Raw genomic sequence first — 19,980 nt, forward strand, 5'->3', positions numbered from 1 at the left:
TATTTTAGCCTTAAATGGAAATGATATAAGCTCTTCTGTATTCATACCCTAAATTTCTTTTATCTACCTACCATAATTTCATTTTTCCTCAATGTCTTGTTGCTCATGAATCTGTGAGACTGTGCAGCGTCTGGTTTCACCAGCAGGCTACACTCTACAACAAAATATCCACTGAAAGGTACTGCAATACCACTGAAGGTGTCTCAGCTTCTATTTGTACACACTATAGCCAGCCAGACAGGACATTTTGTAATGTAGAATTTTGAAAAGCATGTTAAAAACAGTATCTATGTACTAACTTGCAAATGATCTCAAGGCGCCCTGATGCAGTGACAAACTGCATTCCTGTCTGAAAGCACCTGGAACTAGCTACAGTGACAAAAGACAGGTAAAACACCAAATGCAAAATTCCAGAGCCAAGTATCATTTTTTCAGAATAGGGAAAGTGGTAAACATTTCCTTCACTGTTGCTGTGCAGGAATGTGAATGCTCTAATCTTAATCTTTGGAATTTGTGCAGGGCCAAAGCTGATTGAGTGACCTGCTGCCTGGCTGCCTGAACCCCCCACCGGCCACTGGACTAATACAGCATTCCCTGAAAGGTTTACACTGAGACACACTGTTAATACTGACACTTTGTTCCATTTTTAAGCATCTTCATCAAAGCAATTCAGCAAATCTGAATGGGGTTGATTTCAGGTTAAAGTGTCCTAGTGCAATATGTATTTTTTTTTAAGTGTTATTAGGAGATAATGATATATATTCTTGACATGACTTAACCTGATTTTGTATACAGTTCTTTTAAAAATTCCTGTTTAAAGCAACAAGCATCTACTATTTTGCCTTTGGGAAAAATAAATAAATCCAAAGAGCCTGGTTTGAAGTTACCAATCTGTCTCCCCTTTCCATCTCCCCCCTCTTGTTGCTGTCCCCCTCCTGGACTGGCCATGTGTGTGGAATAAAAATGTGTGAGGCCCTTTGTCCCGCTGCTTCCAAGGAACTGCTCTGACCTCACACAGGAGAATAGGAGATTGGGGAGAGCAGGTTTTCCTCCTCTCAGTAGGAGGAGAGACAGCCCCCCGCCCTGGAGATGCACTAGGTATTTTGATAAACTTCCTCAGTTTGCTTTGCAGTAGTGATTTTGCAATCTATTTCTCTATGTATAACATAATTTAATTCCTCCGATAAGACCGGGGCTCGCTGGCCAAGATTGGATCTGACTTTAAAGGCAGGCTGCGCTTCTGAGTATTAACTATGCTAAACCTGAGTAGGATTATTGGAGTTATGAGGTGAAACACATACTGGTTAATTGAGTACTTTATATTAGCTCCCCCCCTCCCCCCGGACTACCCTCTCAGGTTTTCCAGAGGACAAATGAGTTGATATCAGAAACCATTTTCCTCTCTGTTATGGATTCAACCTACAGCAGCTCCTGAAGTTGACTGAGCGGAGAGGATTGTGAGGAGAAGACGCTGGTGGAGTTACCACAGGTACCAGTACAGCTGCTTTTTCCCCACTCACTTTACAAATTCAGACATTAGAGAATGAAGTGACAGGATTGGCTTTGCACCAGAACTCTGCACTACAATACCATAAACCTCCTTATAAGTTGATACTGATTGTTAAAATGTATCTCTTTTTAAACATTACAATGGTACTTTTATATGCTCATACTGTAGCAAATGACTGAGAATCTGAGCTCCTTTAAACTGTCCAATATTGTAAGATACATTATTATGCAGATTACTAATGTAGTGATGACTGAAAAACTATGAAAAAGTATGTCTATTTGCAGATTATCATTACTGTAAGTAAACAACTGACAATTTTTGAAAAAAATCAGTTACATTTTTCAGAAATTAATAATTGTTAGATACTACGTGTACTATGAATACATTTAAATATACAAAATGTATGCATGAGATATATGAAATGAGTGGATAGACCAAGTTTAAAGAAATAGTTTGACATTTTGGGAAATATTCTTATTCATGTTCGAGAGCTGGATGAGATAAAAATGTAGCTACAACAAACAACTGGTTAGCTTAGCTTAGCATGAAGAAACAAGAAATAAATGAGATGTTAAGTGTCAATAAGTGGGCTTTCAAGGTGCTGGTATAGGCAGATTTTGTTAGCTTTGAAATAAATGAACCAGGCTAGCTGTTTACCCCTGTTACCAGTCTTTATGCTAAGCTGGGCTAACAGGCTCACTGGCTCCAGCTACATATTTACCATACAAACATGACCGTGGTATTGATCTTCTCCTCTAACTCTCAGCAAGAAAGGAAATGAGATTATATCCCAAAATGTTAAACTCTTCCTTTAAGTAGGTCTACCATTCACTTCACTACTGGAGATAATATAAGCTGTTAAAAATGTTGTGATTTAACACATCATAGTATTAAAGAGTGAATTCAGTCAAAACCCATTTTCCTTATTATTAGCCTGACCTCATTATCTATGTATTGTCGATGTGTGCTTTTCTTGCAGTGGCCTGAGGACAGGTAGATAGACCGGCAGACAATCGTTGAGTGTAGGATGGAGGAAGCAGCAGCCGAAGACGGAGACAAGATGACCAGCCAGCAGGCTCTGTGTGTCCCTGATCAGGGGACCAGGAAACGCTCAGGCATCTCCACTCTCAAAGTAAAAAACTAAAAGCTTTCTGTAATCAACACTCCTCTGCTGGTTACCTGTAATTCTGTTCTTCTTCATGGGCTAAAGCAGAGCCTGTCTACAGAGAGCCTGTTCACTCCCTATTTAGCCCCATTGTACCGAATTTGGTTGCAGTTCCACCAGAGTTCCACTGGGAGTGACAGGCGAGTGCAAAATGAATGGGACCCTATGGAGCTAGACGGATAAATTTGTGTCTTTCGCCTGATTGTCGTTGAGAAATCTCAGATTTGATTGTAGTTTTTGCAAGTTCAACATGGATTATAGGTTGAAAGTTGAATGAACGAGTACTTATGTCTTTTCGATTTCTTACAGGTTGAGTCGTTGTTGCCCATAACACGCTAGCATTCTGCTAATGAATGCTGATTGGTCAGTGAAGGACTGATTACTACCAGAGATCCCGCTTGATGGCATCTGAAGCAGAACCAGAATGTCAAAGTGAATATTTTGGCGTGATCTTTACAACATTAGCAAACCTCTTTCTAGCACGTGTATTGACAGGGAGAGCCTAACCTGTCGGCTGTGTTGTTGATGCCTTGAGAGAAAAAAGGAAGTGACTCAGAGCTTGCCGTAAAGCAGTATCTCTGGCCGTACAATGTGTATGACGTCATTGACATTTTAAAAGGCTTTTTAAGCGACTTTAAAAAAATCTAGGTGTGAATTTTCTTAGCCTCCCCTTTCGAATGCAACATTCAAATTACTAGACAAAAAATGATATCCTGAGAAAATGGATTTTGAGGGGGTATAGCTCCATACATCACCATTCATTCTATACTCACCTCTGAGCCCTCATATGGAACCAGAGTGAAACTGCAACCAGTTCAGAAGCCAGAAGTATCCAGCGAGTGGAAGTTCTTCCTTTATTAGAAATTCTTTGGCTAAAGTTCATTCTGTTGATGCCATCAGGGTAAATCGCTCTACATAAAAACATCAATTAAAAGCCTAAAAGGCAACACGATGGTGCAGTTGTTAACACTGCCCCCTCACAGCAAGCAGACAAACTTTGATAAGCGTGTATAGATGGGAAATGGATGGAATGCTTAAAATGTCAAACGCAGTGTCATCAGTTTTTGGTCAATTGAACATTTATAGAGATATGCTTTCCCCCAAAACTAGGTTGAATCAAGCCAAGAGCTGATCTTGATGTTTTTGAAAATCTTTGCAGGCCACATTTCTGCTCTGGATCAGCATATCAACTTTTGTCAAACACTTCAGTATCAGGCCGGAACTCGAACTTGCCTGATTGCAGCACTACATCAAAATGTACAAAGTTAATGGAGCGTTTCTCCCAAAAACACATCTATACAACAATTTCACCCAAGACTTTTTTTCCTCATGGGTCCGGAGCTCAGTCTGTTGATATTGGATTGAAAAGCAAATTTTCAGAATCATCACCAAATAAACCCTAACAGTAAAATAAAATATACACACAGTTTATAAGCTCTAATTAAGGATTTTCAAGAGAATTCACAGTGGTCCAGACCTGTCAGATTGAGTCCAGCCCAATCAAGTTATAAAGCTGAAAATGAAATGCTCTGTAGCAATACAGCGTAATAGGTGAAATACTGTGCATAGCAGAACATGCAGGAGAATTGCAATAATCCCAGATGGGAATTAATTTAGTAATAAAGGAACTCCAGGGTGCCCATACATAGATTCAAATCCAAAGGATGTGGAGGCTGCAGAGGAGGAGGCAGAAACCACAGGCCTATATCATTAAATGGTGGATATTTATTAGAAAATGACAGACAACTTTTCATACAGATCAGCCTATTTTGATGACTTATGTTCTCCCTTGTGTTTTCTAGTTGTTTATTGTGGCGCTGTCCTTCGCCTCCTTCTCCAAGGCTCTGGCAGGAACCTACATGAAGAGCTCCATCACCCAGATTGAGAGACGTTTCGACCTTTCCAGCATGCACATTGGACTCATAGATGGCAGTTTTGAGATGGGTACCATTGATCTGTTTATTTAACCCTAATCTTTTGTGTATCTGATCAGTTGTTTCTGCCACGTTTTCTGTGTGACTCTGTAGCTGACGATTCTCTAAATGTATAGGGTTTTCTTCTGCTCTCTCGGTTTCTTTTTCTTGGAGGTAGGCAACTTGTTGTTTCTTGCTGTGGTCAGCCATTTTGGGGCCAAGCTACATCGGCCCAGATTCATTGCCGTGGGCTGTTTCGTCATGGCTGTAGGGTCCTTTCTCACCGGCCTGACACACTTCTTCATGGGACGGTAAACATCAACAAACGCCCAATTTTTAGAAACTTTTGCAAAACAAAAATGATTAAAAATGATCTTAAATGTCTCATTGTGGTTTTCACAGCTACAAGTACAACACAATCATTCAGGTTTTCCAGAATGACAGTGCGAACATCGCTGCCTGTACGGATCCACTGAAAACAGAAGTACCTGAAATTCAGATAGAGCCTTCTGTGGAAGACAACAAAGGTAAGACAGTGGGCTACACACATGGTTCAAATAGTTGCCATCAAAATGATTTCCATCATTAATGTAGATGTCCGTTAATCTAAATCTTCAATAAGCAACAGTTTTATGCAAGGTAGTATACACTCATCTTCAAACCATATAGGTTGTTCATTCATACCCTCTAATACGACCCATAGGAGCGTTTCATAAATAAGTGCCCTTAGCAATGACAGGACATAGGACCCACGGTAGCGTTTTTTTGTCCTCATATCTAAGAGAACGTAACAGTCGCGCAGGATGCAGAACGTAACGTAGTTTTGTTTGTTCCATAAAGTAATAAAAAAAAATTACTTTTTTTTTAAACATGACACAAACCCCGGTCTTTAGAGTAAACATCCTGTATTTGTTTGACCTATCCACCACCCCCAACCTGCCTCCGTACACAGAATTTGGCGCTCTTATACCAAAGAATTTCTAATAAGGGAAGAAGTTCCACTCTCTCGTTACTTCCGGCTTCTGAACTGGTTGCAGTTCCTGCAGAATTCCATATAGGGGGCGCTCACATGCCAGTGCAAAATGAATGGTGGTGTATGGTTACCCCCTCAAAATCCACTTTTCTCAGGATATCATTTTTTGTCTAGTAATTTGAATGTTGCATTCAAAAGGGGAGGCTAAGAAAATACACCCTGCTGGGTGTTAGATTTTTTAAAGTGGCTTTTTTGTTCTAAAAAGCCTTTTAAAATGTCAATGACGTCATACACATATACGGCCAGAGATACTGCTTTACGGCAAGCTCTGAGTCGCTTCCTTTTTTCTCTCGAGGCATCGACAACACAGCTGACAGGTTAGGCTCTCCCTGTTAATACACGTGCTAGAAAGAGGTCTACTAATGTTTTAAAGACCACGCCAAAATATTCACTCTGACATTCTGGTCCTGCTTCGGATGCCATCAAGCGGGATCTCCGATCGTAATCAGTCCTTCACTGACCAATCAGCATTCATTAGCAGAATGCTAGCGTGTTATGGGCAACAACGACTCAATCTGTAAGAAATCGAAAGGACATAAGTACTAGTTCATTCAACTTTCAACCTATAATCCATGTTGAACTTGCAAAAACTACAATCAAATCTGAGATTCCTCACCGACAATCAGGCGAAAGACACAAATTTAGCCGTCTAGCTCCATAGGGTCCCATTCATTTTGCACTGGACCGCAATCACCCCCAGTGGAACTCTGGTGGAACTGCAACCAAATTCGGTACAATGAGGCTGAATAGGGAGTGGAATGGCTTTCCGTAGATGGGCTTTGCTTATACTTTGTCACCTTACTTCCTGCTTTGCTCCCATCATAATTACTATGGCCACTAGAGGGCCCCTGCACTATAAACCTAGACATGTGTTGTATTTGCTGCTTGAACAGACGACATATGGTGACGTTTTTCAGAGGACAGTCTCCTCATTTTACACTCATTAAAACGTGCAAATTTGAAACTCAAATGCTGCTAGTGTTGCTATATATTCTTAGTTGTTACATCAATACCTACAAAGTCACATATCTGCACTTGTATTTTGAACTGAAGAAGAAGTATAGCACAAGAATTACAAACCTAACAATAAAACACGTACAGTACTGGTCACATGGGTGGAAAAGTCAGCTGTCAACCTGGTTATTACTTTCTACTCATGGAGTTTAAACGAATCAATCGGGATAAACTAATACTAGGTAGATGCCTTTTCCTCTGCTCAGTGAACAAGAAACTTTGCCAGTAGCATATACATAGAGACCACCCTTTTTAAGCTTAATTTACCTTAACTGAACAGCTTCGGAGTCATTGGAATGGTTATATGAGTTGAATGGTGGTCGTCCCGTTTCCCCCTAGCGCCTGTGAGCAGAAAAACCACCCTTACAACCTTCGGCCGGCGACGCCTCAGTGTCAGGAAGTATCGCGTGATATCAGGTCTCACGATATAACAAGTGCTTCACGGCACTGCACGCATACGCCCATTCAGGAACCGGCTAACAAGGTAGCGATGGAGTTTTTCATACTATTGTCATGGCTGAGCCGAAAGAAGCAGAAAGCTAGGAAAGCATTGTCGGAGAAACAGAGAAAGAGGAAACAGCAGACTGACCGAGCGAGGAGTCAGACACGAGTAAACATAGGAGCTGCCAAATATCTATTCTGAAGCTGTAGGGGGAGCTCTATAGAGAAACCTGCGAACAAAAAACAAGAAAACAGCGAAGAAATGGCCAAAACTGCATAGCGCCCCTTCAACATGAAACCTGGTTCATTAACCTTAACAACTCACTGGCTTTCTTTCAACCATCCCTGGAATGCACTGATCCTGGACTGAGCTTCAGAGCCACTCACCTCCCGTGCCGTCTACTACCTTCTGCTCACAGCCGCTAAAGTTATTCACCCCGAAGCTACACCTCTTGGGTGGCTAATGATCAGTCAAAACGTCTAGAATTTGAACCTGACAGTTCTTGCAGTATTCACATGAACAGTGCCAGATCGGTTTGTGTGTGGACTGCAGATTAAGCACAACAAGAGCTGAAAGCTGAAAAAAGAAAGCCAGAATAATATACGTGGGACCATCAGGTCATATAGCATCACTGAGAAAGCAGACATGTGTAATGTTGAATGATAATAAATTCAGCTTGGACACATATATGTTTATGTATTCTTCAATATTTGAGATGCTACTTCAGCCTTTCTATTGTTGAGCAATAATACATTTTTCTTCTTTCAAAAACACATCATACACCCACGGAATATAATGTATTGATCCTGTTCAGCCATTCGGCTGAGATGTATTTAGAAAGAAACAGAATATGGAAGTCACATACAGTACATGTGGTATGTAAGCTTTTGAATCAGCACCACATTGTGGTTTGAGCCTTTAGTTTCTTTTTCTCAATAACTTGTGAATGGGAGGGGGGCTTTTGATACACATGCACCAAAGTCTTCTTTTAGAAACAAAATTATGATAAGAATCTCTGTGAATAGTGCAGACAATACACACATGCACACACATGCAGTGCGTTGTGATTTGAGCTACTTGTAAAAACGGATGCTTTTTCTACATTTGAGTTTAGGAATTGCACTGATCTTTGGTGATTTTAAACAAAATTGTTTAAAATACATCAGCGATGTTATAAAGCAGTGTCTGTGACAACTAGATCTTTGTAAAAAAAAAAAATCAATATCATGTGTTCCTATTGTGTGTTGTCTTTATGGAGCCTGTGTGAGAGAGTCTGGTTCCAACATGTGGATCTATGTGTTCCTGGGGAACGCTCTGCGGGGGATCGGAGAAACCCCGGTCACACCTCTGGGCATCTCTTACATCGACGACTTTGCTAAAGCGGAAAACTCACCCTTCTATATAGGTAAGGTATTTTTGCTCATTTTGGGTTTCCAGTGGGATTTTTAAAGGGATCAAATGACATAAATTGTGTTAACCTACAGACACATTTATTAAAAAGTACACGTAAATTGAAAGTATTTTCTGGTGATGTGTGTCCTTTACCTTCTCAACCAGATGTATTCCCACTGGAGTTCTAATAAAATCCCTCTTTTCACCTCCTCTCTTCCAAACCTCATCATACAAAATGTTTATCGATTTATTGATTGTTTTGTTATTTGCAGCTTGTCTCCAGACCATCACTCTCCTGGGCCCCATGTTTGGTTTCCTCCTGGGCTCCTATTGTGCCAAACTATATGTTGACATTGGATATGTTGATATCGGTAAGTGTAATGTGTTTGTTTTAAAAGAAGTACATATGGGCACCTGGGTAGCTCACCTGGTAGAGCGGTCGCCCATATATAGAGGTTTGCTCCTCGACACAGTGTCCGCAGGTTTGACTCCGACCTGGGGCCCTATGCTGCATGTCATTCCCCCTCTCTCTCCTCTTTCAAGTCTAAGCTGTCCTATACAAATAAAGGCCTAAAACGGCCAAAAACTTTTCTTAAAAAAATAAGTATGTATCAGTCATTGTTAGTCTCTAAAAGCTAACGTTAGCTAAATTAGCTAGCCAGCTACCACTGATAAAATTGGTCGTGTTTGGTGACAGTCTTCATTTCACCTGATAAAATTGACGGTCGCCAGGTAGAAATGAGAAGCCTGCTCTAGTCTATCTCTCTCTGAAATCAAGGAGTAATTGCTTTTTAAAAATTACAATGAATTTAGAATGAAACGCCTCATGTGTAGACAGGCCGACAGATTTAAAGGGAATAACGCTTTTTGGCTAGAATATCATGTTTTGACAGAAGAGACATGGTGACTCTGGCAAAATGGAAAAATTTGCTTTATATCGAGGGAACCAGGGCAATGCTTACTTCCAAGTTGGAAATACACCATCCCTGCAACACTCTATATGGTCACTTCACACAAAGGATTTGACAGATGGAAATTGCAAATGAAAGTGATAAATTAAACGTATATCAGGCTTCTTGTTCCCGCTGTGTACTCACTCAAATGCTCTTTCCTGTCATCCAGAAAGTGTGACCATCACTCCTAAAGATGCCCGCTGGGTGGGCGCCTGGTGGATGGGCTTCATGGTGTCCTCCGCCCTCCTCCTTATCTCCAGCATTCCTTTCTGGTTCCTGCCTCGCTCGCTGCTAAAGCAAGAGGGAGACGACGGCAAGCCAACTCCCACCCGTGGGACCCTAGATGGGACAGAGGATGCCCCCAACAACAATCACAACCTCAAGCTGACTGACATCGCTAAAGGTTGACACAATCCTCCTCTTCTTCTTCTTCCTATAACAGAACACTGATGATACGTTATTTCATTTCCAGATCAAATTCACTATTTAGTACAGATTTGGTATTATAATAGATTACAGCATGAGTGCAGTTTTATGGTCATTGCTTGATTTTCCCTGGATGTGCTCCCAAAGGGTTTTTCCCCTCGCTGAAGCGCCTGTTGGGAACTCCTGCCTACTTCCTGCTCCTTTGTGGGAGCATCCTGAAGTTCAACTCTTTCATTGGCCTGTTCACCTTCAAAGCCAAATACATGGAGCAACAGTTTGGACAGTCTGCATCCAGAGCCAACTTCCTCATAGGTGAAAAATAAATATAGATAAACTTATACATTTGCATCTCTGCTCTTCCCATAGCGAGGCTATTGCCCGTATGTGCCGGTCTGATGTATTGGTTATGGAATTCAAGCTTTCGATTAGATTTTTTTTTTTAAATAATACAGACATAATTATAATAATAAGACATTTTGGGAAATATATTTAGTGGCATTTTTTTGCTGAGAGTCTACCATAGACTGTATGAAAACGCTCTCTATGCTAAATATGGAGCTAAACCCAGAAGACAGTTAGCTTAGCATACTATAAAGACAGGAAACAGGGAAACAGTTAGCTTGTCTTTTTAACATTTTAAATTGTTTGTTAATTTTTGAGATATGTTGTTTAAATTAGTGAGCTTTAGAGGTGCTGGTAGGCAGATTTTTCTTTTTTAAACTTTTGGACAGAGCCAGGCTAGCTTTTTCCAGTCGTTATACTAATCTAATCTAACAGTCTCCTGGCTGTAGCTTCTTGTTTAGCGCACAGACATGAGAGTGGTATCAATCTTCTCAATTAACTCTCAGCAAAAAAGCAAATATGTGTATTGTGTGTAAAGAAAGAGTGAACATTTCTCACTTGGGAGCTACCCTGGAAATCCAGAGTTCTCATGAGAGCACAATTTGAATTTGCTCAGCGAGTCACTCTGGCATTCAGTAATAATGCTCATTACCTATGCCCTTAGAGCCGAGCTGCACCGATCACATCGGTATATCTGATATAGGCGGGCCAGAGGCGAGCTAAACAGATGACGACAGCGCTGCGATGTCGAAGTCCGGAATCAGTCAGTAAACATTGGTCGTAGTGTTATCCAATTGCGTGCAGTGATATTTTCAAATGCATGCTTGGTGCCGCCCCTCGAGTTGGGCCATTTTCATTACTCATAGCCAGGCCCTTAATCTTTCGGATTTGGGTCTGGATTTCTAGGCTACAAGGCTAAATGTTTGATTACGTTTAAACAGATAAAGCAATGTGCACACACTCTGTAAGAGAGTTACAACATAATTAGGGCTGTCAGCATTAACGCGTTAATCGCGATGCGATTAAGGGTTGAGCATAACGCGTTAATTTTTTTTAATCGTATTAATCGCATGCCGCCATTTATTAATTTATTTTCACTTCACTCGGCTTTGCAGGCTACTATTTTGCCGTACTTCCTCATAACACATCCTGCCGCTACAGGAATAGCAACGTGGATTTCGGTGCCTCATTCTGGTGCCACTGATATGTCTGCACTTCTCTCTGATGCTCTGAAACAGACGTTACAGGCAACAGAAACATTGCTGCACGTGACGCTAGTTAACACTATACTCGACAAGCAGCTAACGTTAGCCTACCCCTAGCTAGTAGCTGGATTAAACATGTTTACAATGTTGACAGCTAACGCTAAACGGTGTAAAGTTTGTCTGTATTTCACTGTAGAGGATTCTGACACTGGGACCGATCTGCAGCTGCCGTTGTCGGAAAAACACAGACGGTGCGTTCAGTGAAACTGGTAATTTACAGCCTCGTGGTGCATTCAAAGTTGTTGTTAAGTGCCCTTTTCCCATCTGGTGGTTGTTTTTGTCATTCAACAGCTATTTACTAGTGAAATAAGTTATTGTTATAGTGATTACATTATTATTAAATCATTTAATTTTGACGATATGGCCTTAGCAATAAACAAGCCGTTCTTTAATGTCGCCAACTGTTTAGTACCCTTCTTTTTTTTTTAACTTTCTTCAAAGGTATCGGTTCAGGCACCGTTAAGGCACCGGTATCCAAACCAAACAATACCCAGCCCTAATATTGACTCTAGAGTCAAATGTGTGACTAGATTAAATATATAATAAACAAATACAAATCTTAAAGTCAAGTTCATAAAGTCATTTTCTTTGCATTCATTTGATTCCCAATCAAGATACACTAGTAAGAATTGCTTTCCATTGTTAATATGTACTTAAAAACAGTTCTGAAATGCAAAATAATAGAATTTTAATCATGTGATAAAACATGTGATTAATCGTGATTAACTATAGAAATTCAACAATTAATCGCGATTAAGAAAATGTAATCGTTTGACAGCCCTAAACATAATCTATGATTAGTGTTCTATGATTAGGCAGTTTGCATCCCTGAGATAAAGTTCAAAAGGCAGCGCTTCAGTTGGCAGTGCCTGGTGTCTCCTGGTACACTGAGTGCTTCTGCTCAAAGCTTAAACACTCATAGAGAAAAATATTATAGGGTGTCTGATAGTGTGAGACTTCCGACTATAAGAGGGGCCTCCCAGTGTCTAGACCCCCTCTGTGTTTTTCTTCTAGGTGTGTTGAACCTGCCAGCAGTGGCTGTGGGGATCTTCCTGGGAGGGCTGCTGATGAAGAGGTATAAACTGAGTTTGGTGTCAGGAGCTCAGCTCTCTTTTGCCACATCCTTCATGGCATACCTCCTCCTGCTGCTGCAGTTTGGCACCAAGTGTGATAACATTCCCATGGCTGGCCTCACCATCTCATACAACGGGTCAGTGATGAGACATAAGGGGTGTGTGAAGATGACCACAGCTTTAACAAACCAAAATAATATACCAAAGGAAGTCCTTTTCACAGCCTCAAAATACAATGCAGCAAGTATAAAATAGAAACCCTTTTTGCCCTGCAGGACGCAGAGTATATCATCCGACATGGATATGCTCTTTTCGGAGTGTAACAGAGACTGCTCGTGTTCAGCAGACGAGTGGGACCCCGTGTGCTCAGACAGCGGCATCACCTACATCTCTCCATGTTTGGCTGGCTGCCTCGGCTCCAGTGGATACGGCAAGAACACAGTAAGGGCTGCACTCGTGGATACATAAACATACAGTGTTTATAGAAATAGGAACTCTTTATGATTGGGAAATCCTCTTTCACCCTGATAAGCTTCTGAGCAGCATCACCATAAACTGATTAAGCATAGTTTTATCAGCCATACCATGCAGCCCACAACCCTTATTCCAAAGAAACACTCCTCAGCAGTCCACACCCGGCCCTGAACATTTCACTGAATGAAAGAATTGAATCATGACAACTCCAAATAATTATAAATACAGCTACTCGGACAGCACTCCAAATTAAAAGTTTATTGCCACACAACGGACGTTTTGGGCAGCGCTCTTCTTCAGCGTGTGCACAGGCAATTACAAACTCCAAAGTATTACAATATTAATTTCTTCACTTTCTCTCCCTGTTCATCAACTCTCTCTGTCAAGTAGTTACTTTATCAAAGCATAAATTCATGTTCTTTTCTCTGGAATTACTAACAATATCAGATTCAAAGCCCTTTCAGTTTAACTGCATTACTTATTTCTCATTATTGCATCACATTTTTTGTTTTAAGGTCCCACATGTCAGAATTCTGTAAATAACCACATTTGTCACCTAATGGTTGATTATTGATAAGGTTATCATAAGATAAGTGTAGCCCCTATACTCCATACTCAACTCCTTCCCACATTTTTCTGCGACCTGTTTATCCAGTCATTCATCTACTATTTTGTTGTCATTGTTTGTCACTTAATTTCCAGTGTTTTCTCTCTCTCTCTCTCTATACCAGGTCTTCCACAACTGTAGCTGTGTGTCCGCCTCCTTCCCAGCAGGCAGCAGTACATCGGTGAGGCTGGGCCAGTGTCCGCATGCCAAGGACTGCAGCCGCAGTTTTACCTCCTACATGGCTGTGTCTGTTCTCAGCTCCTTCATCAACGCTCTGGGAGCCACACCTGGCTACATGGTCATCATACGGTCTGTGTATCCATTCCTGGCAAGAAGGAAATAATGAGAAGTGGGAATATTAGCACTACTGTAGATCATTCTTATGATTTGAACCTAAGTGAGTCGTGAGTGACATCATAAACATCATCGTTCTGATGCTGCAGCTTCATATTTAGCATACAGACGTGAGAGTGGTATCTATCATCTTATCTTACGCTAGGCAAGAAAGCAAATAAGCATATTTACCCAAAATATCTTTTTAACTATTCCTTTAAAGACACTGATTGGCATAGCATCTTTCTACAAAAGGATTTATACAAATGACCCTGTGTTGTTTTATAATTACAGATGCATCTCACCAGAGCTCAAATCTCTTGCACTGGGTATCCAGGCCTTGGTAACTAGGACTCTTGGTAAGCCTTATTGCTTTCAATTGCAATTGTGAAATAAATCTTTTTACTTGCTTTGCAATTTTAGCACAGTTTCTGAAGCAGAAAACTAAAGCTCCCTCCTCTGGTAAAAATGACACCTTTAGTCTAGTTTGAGTGCACATTTTTGTATTAGTTTGGCATGTGGCAGTCAAAATAAGATCATATGAGAAATATGATTGAGGAGGGACACAATATTCCTCTCCATTGCAATATGTAACAGTGCATATTTGGGCGATACTTTGTCTGTAGGTGGACTTCCTGCACCCGTGTATTTTGGAGCCCTGATTGATTCAACTTGCCTGAAGTGGTCAGTCAAAAAGTGCGGGGGCAGGGGGACATGTCGCATTTATGACTCTGAGATGTACAGGTACGCCATTGGCCACAAATGTGCAAACAGAACGTGATTGCTAAAATGAATTTGCTAATAGAAGTGTTGAGTGTTTCTCCAACACTTTCTTCACCATAACAATACAGATATCTGCCCTTTATTGCCTTCTGTGCATCTTTTGTCTCTATATTTTCAGGATCATCTTCCTGGGTCTGATCACATGTCTCAGTGGTTCCTCGTATTTCTTCATCATTGCCGTCATCGTCCTCCTCAGACGACAGTTTCGGAAACCAGAGCGAAAACCAGAGACGCAGAATAAAAAGGCTTCAAAGTCAATTGAACTTCAAGCCCCATCAAACCCTACTGAGGGCCAGTCCAGCGCTCCTAAAACTCCAAAACCACCTCATGCTCCCAAAGTTTGGGTAGGGATCGCAACAGATCTGGAGGAGGGAGGGGAGGTTCACAGAACAGAGCAGCTCTACCAAGATGGCAGACCTAGCTCCTTAGATAACACCCAGGAGAGACAACAGCTCAAATCCTTAACAGAGACCACTGTTGAGTTGACCCCTCTTCCAAGTGAGGAGGCAAAGATGGAGATGGATGGGCTGAAGTCAGAGGAGGAGGTGAAAGAGGGAAAAGACGAGATTTGCCAGGGGACGAATGCACGGTTGGAAAAAGAGGACCGTCTCACAGATGACAAGGAGTTAGAGAAAGAAACAACACACACTAAAGAAACTGACGGCCCACAAAACTAAAGTGTTCACCGATGTGTTCTCAAACGTGGCCAACTGGGACCGTGAATGTTAGTGAGTTTGGCTAAAAGTCACATTTACTTGGATTGTCAAGAGGGATTGCTTTTTCATCTGGGCTGTACCATGCTCTATGCTAACAGTATTTCTTTCCCCTTTTTATTACAGTATAGAGCTGTTTTATTACACTTAGTCCTGAAGAGGAAATGGGCTACCAGTGATCCTATTTTCACAGCTGTAGAAAAATAGTACAGTCCTACTTTTTGACGTATAAAAATGGAATAGCACCGGATGTGCACATTGACCAACAATAATTCAAAATATTGACTTGTGTATTACATATTGTGTAGTACATGATTACACAGCAGCCCTGCAATTTCCAAAACATTATAGAGTCTTGGCCGAAATAAATGTTTTTCTTTTTACGTCAATAAATGAATCCTTGAATGTGTGATATTATTGCCACATTACATTTTGCAGATCAGCTCTATGCACAGCAACATACATCAAACCAATGCTAACACACTATAATGCTGTGGACACAAATAACGTGAAAATTAGGTTCCTCACAGGTGGCTTTATGTGCTAAAAGTGCAAATTGATTTTTAAACGTCAGGTGTGACATTGTTAATTAAACCTGCAGTAATTGATTTTTTTTGGTAACTTGGGGGGAGCACAGCAAGGTGTACATTTATACAATGCTGGCATATTATCACCTTATAACGTTGAACTCATCTGGAGTCGTGTTTCTGGCCACCTAATGAATGTAAGTCCAATATTCACTCTGGTTTGCTCCCTCAACAACTGAGGGAATTATCTGGCTCTCTAGCTGCTTAATGCGTTGCTATGTTCACCAGCTAGTTGCTAACTGTCGGTCTGTCATTTGGTTTTGGGCAGGTAGTGTACAGCCGGTGTGTTAGAACTTCTTTTTTGCTGCCTGCTGCGTATGGAAATTATGCTGACGAGAGCTGTGAGAGTGAACCAAAACATTAAAGTTGCATGCCGTAAAACCAAAACAATTAGTTGAAAGATACTATAAGGGTCTGTAAAGTGGAGAGCATCTACAGAGTTAGGTGATAAATCTCTGTGTGTTTGGCAACACAAGCTACGCCTTTTTTTCACATTGCTGTTGTTTGCTGTTGCTGTTGCACATGTTTTCTGATCCATTGTTGATATAAAAATATTGATTATAGCAGCTAAAAGTATGGATAAAAGTGAGCTTTGTTTGTCTGGACACAGGCACAGGTCTCATGTCTTACATTAGTTGCATATATAGTAGTAAAATATATCCAAAATTGAAGATCACTTTGAGTTCTCTCTCTTTGAATGCCTTCTTTCAACCACTGTTGTGTACACCGCCACTAGTGGAATCCCAGAACTACTACGATTCAACATTCACAAATGGGAAACTCACCATTTGGCCTAACTGTATGTATGAGCTTCATAATGTTCAAAAACATGTTATAAGCACATTAATTTAGAGAAGATATCAGTGCAATAATTAGGCTGGAAGAAAAAAATTAGCAATATTAGTCAGACAAAACAACAAACCACCATTCCTGACCAAAGAGTCATTCATTAACCAACTGTTCCCAGTACAGGTGGGTGTTGCTGACGTTAACTGTATATTTTTGTCTGTGGATGCATCATCGGCCAGACACACACAAACACACACAAACACACACACACACACACACACACACACACACACACACACACACACACACACACACTGATTACATGTGTGTGTGAGGGCTTCTCAGAGAGATCTCTGTGACCGTGAGTTGTGTTCCTCCAATTGTGCGCAGGTATTAGATGTTGTTTAAGTAGTGCACCATGCAATATTGGACACACTTCCAGTCCGAGTTAACAATAATGAACATGAACATCATTATCAGAGGCCACAGCAGCAATACCTTTACTGGCACTGGCTACTAATCTACTAATCATCCCCCTCGTGACTCTTGATCCCTCTTATGTCCATCGCTAGATGAATACTAGATGAATACTAATTGAGCTTGTGTATTGGAGCTTCCAAGCCCAAATCTCTGCACTGAATGTGAAAATGCTGCTATATAGAGGAAATAAGAATGGACTAAGAAGAATGTATGATACCTTAAAGATTGTGGAGGCTCACTTACTATTTCTGTAAACTGAAGGTTAGTTGTGCTATCAGTGACTTTGTTTCTGTGACAGGAGCAGGAAATTGAGCTGCCACCAGCATCATCATCTGGCTCCTAACAACACCAAAGTAACCCAACGGACAAGAAAACGGAGTGACACAAGAGACATGTATCCCCAGACTATATCTTATTAAAATATACTTAAAATCCTACACATACCACCCACTTTCTTCTTTATCTCCCTTTCTCTGCTTTTTCTGTCTTCTATCTTTTCTTTCACCCCATCCTTTCTTTAAAGATTGTGCACATTAACCTTTCTAAATACCTTGCTCAGATCCACTAGAGAAGTTTAATATTTAATAGGTTAATTATATATTAAATCATTATTATTTTATCAACCAGCATTTGCTAATGACACAGGATAGAATACATTAAACAGGCATCGACAAAAACCTGTAGTGGCCAGACAATCCTAAAGTAGTTGCATTGTTTGTTAAATGCACTGCAGAAATTACCCTCGAAATAACAAATGTGAGTGTCAGGGAAGGGTGGAGTAACTTAGCTCATCATAACTTTGCTTCAGAAATAGACCATAATGTATATGCAAACTATATAATCCATGTAAAGCAGTGAAATCTTTGTGTGCAGTTACTGCAGGTTTTCTAGGTAAAGCTTACAGGAAACACAGGGTGTTTGCTGGACCTAGGTGGGTTTGGGGGGTGTTAAATGTCCATTAGGACTGCACTATATCTCTCTGTTAGCTCAAAGTTGTGGTGAAACCCACCAGCACTTATCAGCAGCCTACAGCCTGTGGTGGCATCTCCCCACTGAGACTGTGGGATGAACATCAGGAACATGGTCAAGGTAGTCATTATAAATGTTATGTTTAATTTAATGTTCTTGAATTCTGTGATAATTGCATTTTTATGACTGCTCCTACAGTATATCGCTAGTTCATTTTCTATTTAATTCAAACAAAGCCCTGTTTCAGATGAAAACACATCAGCCCCCATGCAGCAGAGCTAAAAATCTAAAAAAAAAAATGTATTTGTGTTTTTTCTGCTTTTTTTCAATCATTGATTTAAAGTGGGTGTGGCTTAGTTGGGAAAAGTTTATGTCCTATATTCCCATGCACCAATCAGAGTTCAGTACATTTCAATCAAAGTCTGACGACAGTTGTGTGGTTGTTTGCTTTAGCCACATGGTGGCAGTGGGAACTGGCTGTAAACACAAACACTGACATCACCTTTTAAGTTGATATGGCTAACTTGTTAGCAGACAGTTGTTAGCAGACAACATTTATTTGGAGCAATAGCAATATTTACTCTCTTTTAACTGCTAACTCCTGAAGGAAATATCTGGGGCTTTAGCTGCTAAATGCTCCACTAAGTTCACCAGATAGTCGCTAACCTGCTGCGCATGCAGCATACAGTCATATTTTAGAGCATTGTCACTGAAAACAGCTGTTGCTGTAGCTGGAAGTGACAATGATGAGAGCGGTGAGAGTCAACCAAAAGACTAAAGTTGTGGACCGTAAAACCAAAACAGTGAGCTAAGAGATGCTAAAATGCTAGAGCTATGGGGAACTGCAGAGTCGGGTGATAATTCTTAATTTGGGGTATGTCACTACACGCAACACCCTTCACATTACACACTATTATTTGACCTGTTGTTGATATACAAAATATTGATTATAGCAGCTTTAAAGTTAAATACTTTAAAAAATACATAATATTTCAAACAGACTTTTTCGTCTACCAGGCAAATGGCTAGTGAATGCTCAAATTTTGTAATGTTTTTTGGGCTGGTGAGTGAAGCAAATCTACCAGCCACTTGTATATTTTACCAGCATTTGGCTGGTAACTGGTGCTAATTTTGAACCCTGATTGCAAACCAAGTTTGCAAGAAAATATTGCAAAGAGATGTGATTGCTAATTGCTAACTAGTCACATTTCCAGGTCACGTGCGCCAAGTGTTTTACCACTTCACTTCACTTCACTTCATTAATTAGTACTTTCTCAGTTGTTGGTGACGTGTCCTGTCAAAATAATGAGATTTCATTTATTATTAACGATAATTCATCTTCCCATTTATAATTCATCGTCGATGAAGCCCAGTGGGAGGCAGGAGGGCCAGAGTTTGGTGACCTAAAACTTCATTACGTGTCTCAAGGTAAATAGGAAGACAACTTTCCTCTCCCTGGTGTGGGTTTATGGCGGGTCAGTCCCATCACAGAGGCTGATGACAGTGATGACGAAGGTGAGGATGAGGATGGTGACGTACAAAGATTTGTGTGTGCATTTATGTGTGTGTGTGTGTGTACTGTGAAAATTAGCATTTTTCTGCGTGTGCACAGGTTTAAGAGTGTAGATTAAGGTAGAGCTTAGAGTGCGTATGGCATATATAAGACCCTCTTGGACTTCCCGACACCCCCATACACCCCTCCTCCCCACTCGTCTTC

General features: G+C 40.7%; 1 protein-coding gene across 2 annotated transcripts; it reads left to right on the forward strand.

Moving 5' to 3' along the window:
* The first annotated feature begins 1,002 nt into the window (after nucleotides 1–1,002).
* Nucleotides 1,003–15,850, forward strand: LOC116054582 (solute carrier organic anion transporter family member 1C1-like). 2 transcript variants are annotated; one of them, XM_031306199.2, is made up of 16 exons: nucleotides 1,003–1,098; nucleotides 1,426–1,489; nucleotides 2,490–2,642; nucleotides 4,478–4,619; nucleotides 4,767–4,899; nucleotides 4,991–5,115; nucleotides 8,336–8,482; nucleotides 8,742–8,840; nucleotides 9,592–9,825; nucleotides 9,996–10,160; nucleotides 12,470–12,665; nucleotides 12,804–12,969; nucleotides 13,734–13,918; nucleotides 14,237–14,301; nucleotides 14,569–14,686; nucleotides 14,844–15,850. In XM_031306199.2, exons 3-16 carry the CDS (start codon nucleotides 2,538–2,540, stop codon nucleotides 15,400–15,402), a joined length of 2,439 nt encoding a protein of 812 aa, XP_031162059.1. In that variant the 5' UTR covers nucleotides 1,003–1,098; nucleotides 1,426–1,489; nucleotides 2,490–2,537; the 3' UTR covers nucleotides 15,403–15,850. The 2 variants fall into 2 exon arrangements, with proteins under 2 accessions (XP_031162059.1, XP_031162058.1); XM_031306198.2 differs by lacking the exon at nucleotides 1,003–1,098 and having other exon boundaries at nucleotides 1,146–1,489.
* The last annotated feature ends 4,130 nt before the right edge of the window (nucleotides 15,851–19,980 follow it).

This window comes from Sander lucioperca, chromosome 20 (assembly GCF_008315115.2).
Source record: "Sander lucioperca isolate FBNREF2018 chromosome 20, SLUC_FBN_1.2, whole genome shotgun sequence".
Taxonomy (NCBI): domain Eukaryota; kingdom Metazoa; phylum Chordata; class Actinopteri; order Perciformes; family Percidae; genus Sander; species Sander lucioperca.

Coding starts and splice junctions, on each gene's coding strand:
- LOC116054582 (XM_031306199.2), top strand. CDS start 2,538: ATGGAGGAAGCAGCAGCCGAAGACGGAGACAAGATGACCAGCCAGCAG. Junction 2,643..4,477: donor CAGGCATCTCCACTCTCAAA/GTAAAAAACTAA, acceptor TGTGTTTTCTAG/TTGTTTATTGTGGCGCTGTC. Junction 12,970..13,733: donor GTGGATACGGCAAGAACACA/GTAAGGGCTGCA, acceptor TCTCTATACCAG/GTCTTCCACAACTGTAGCTG.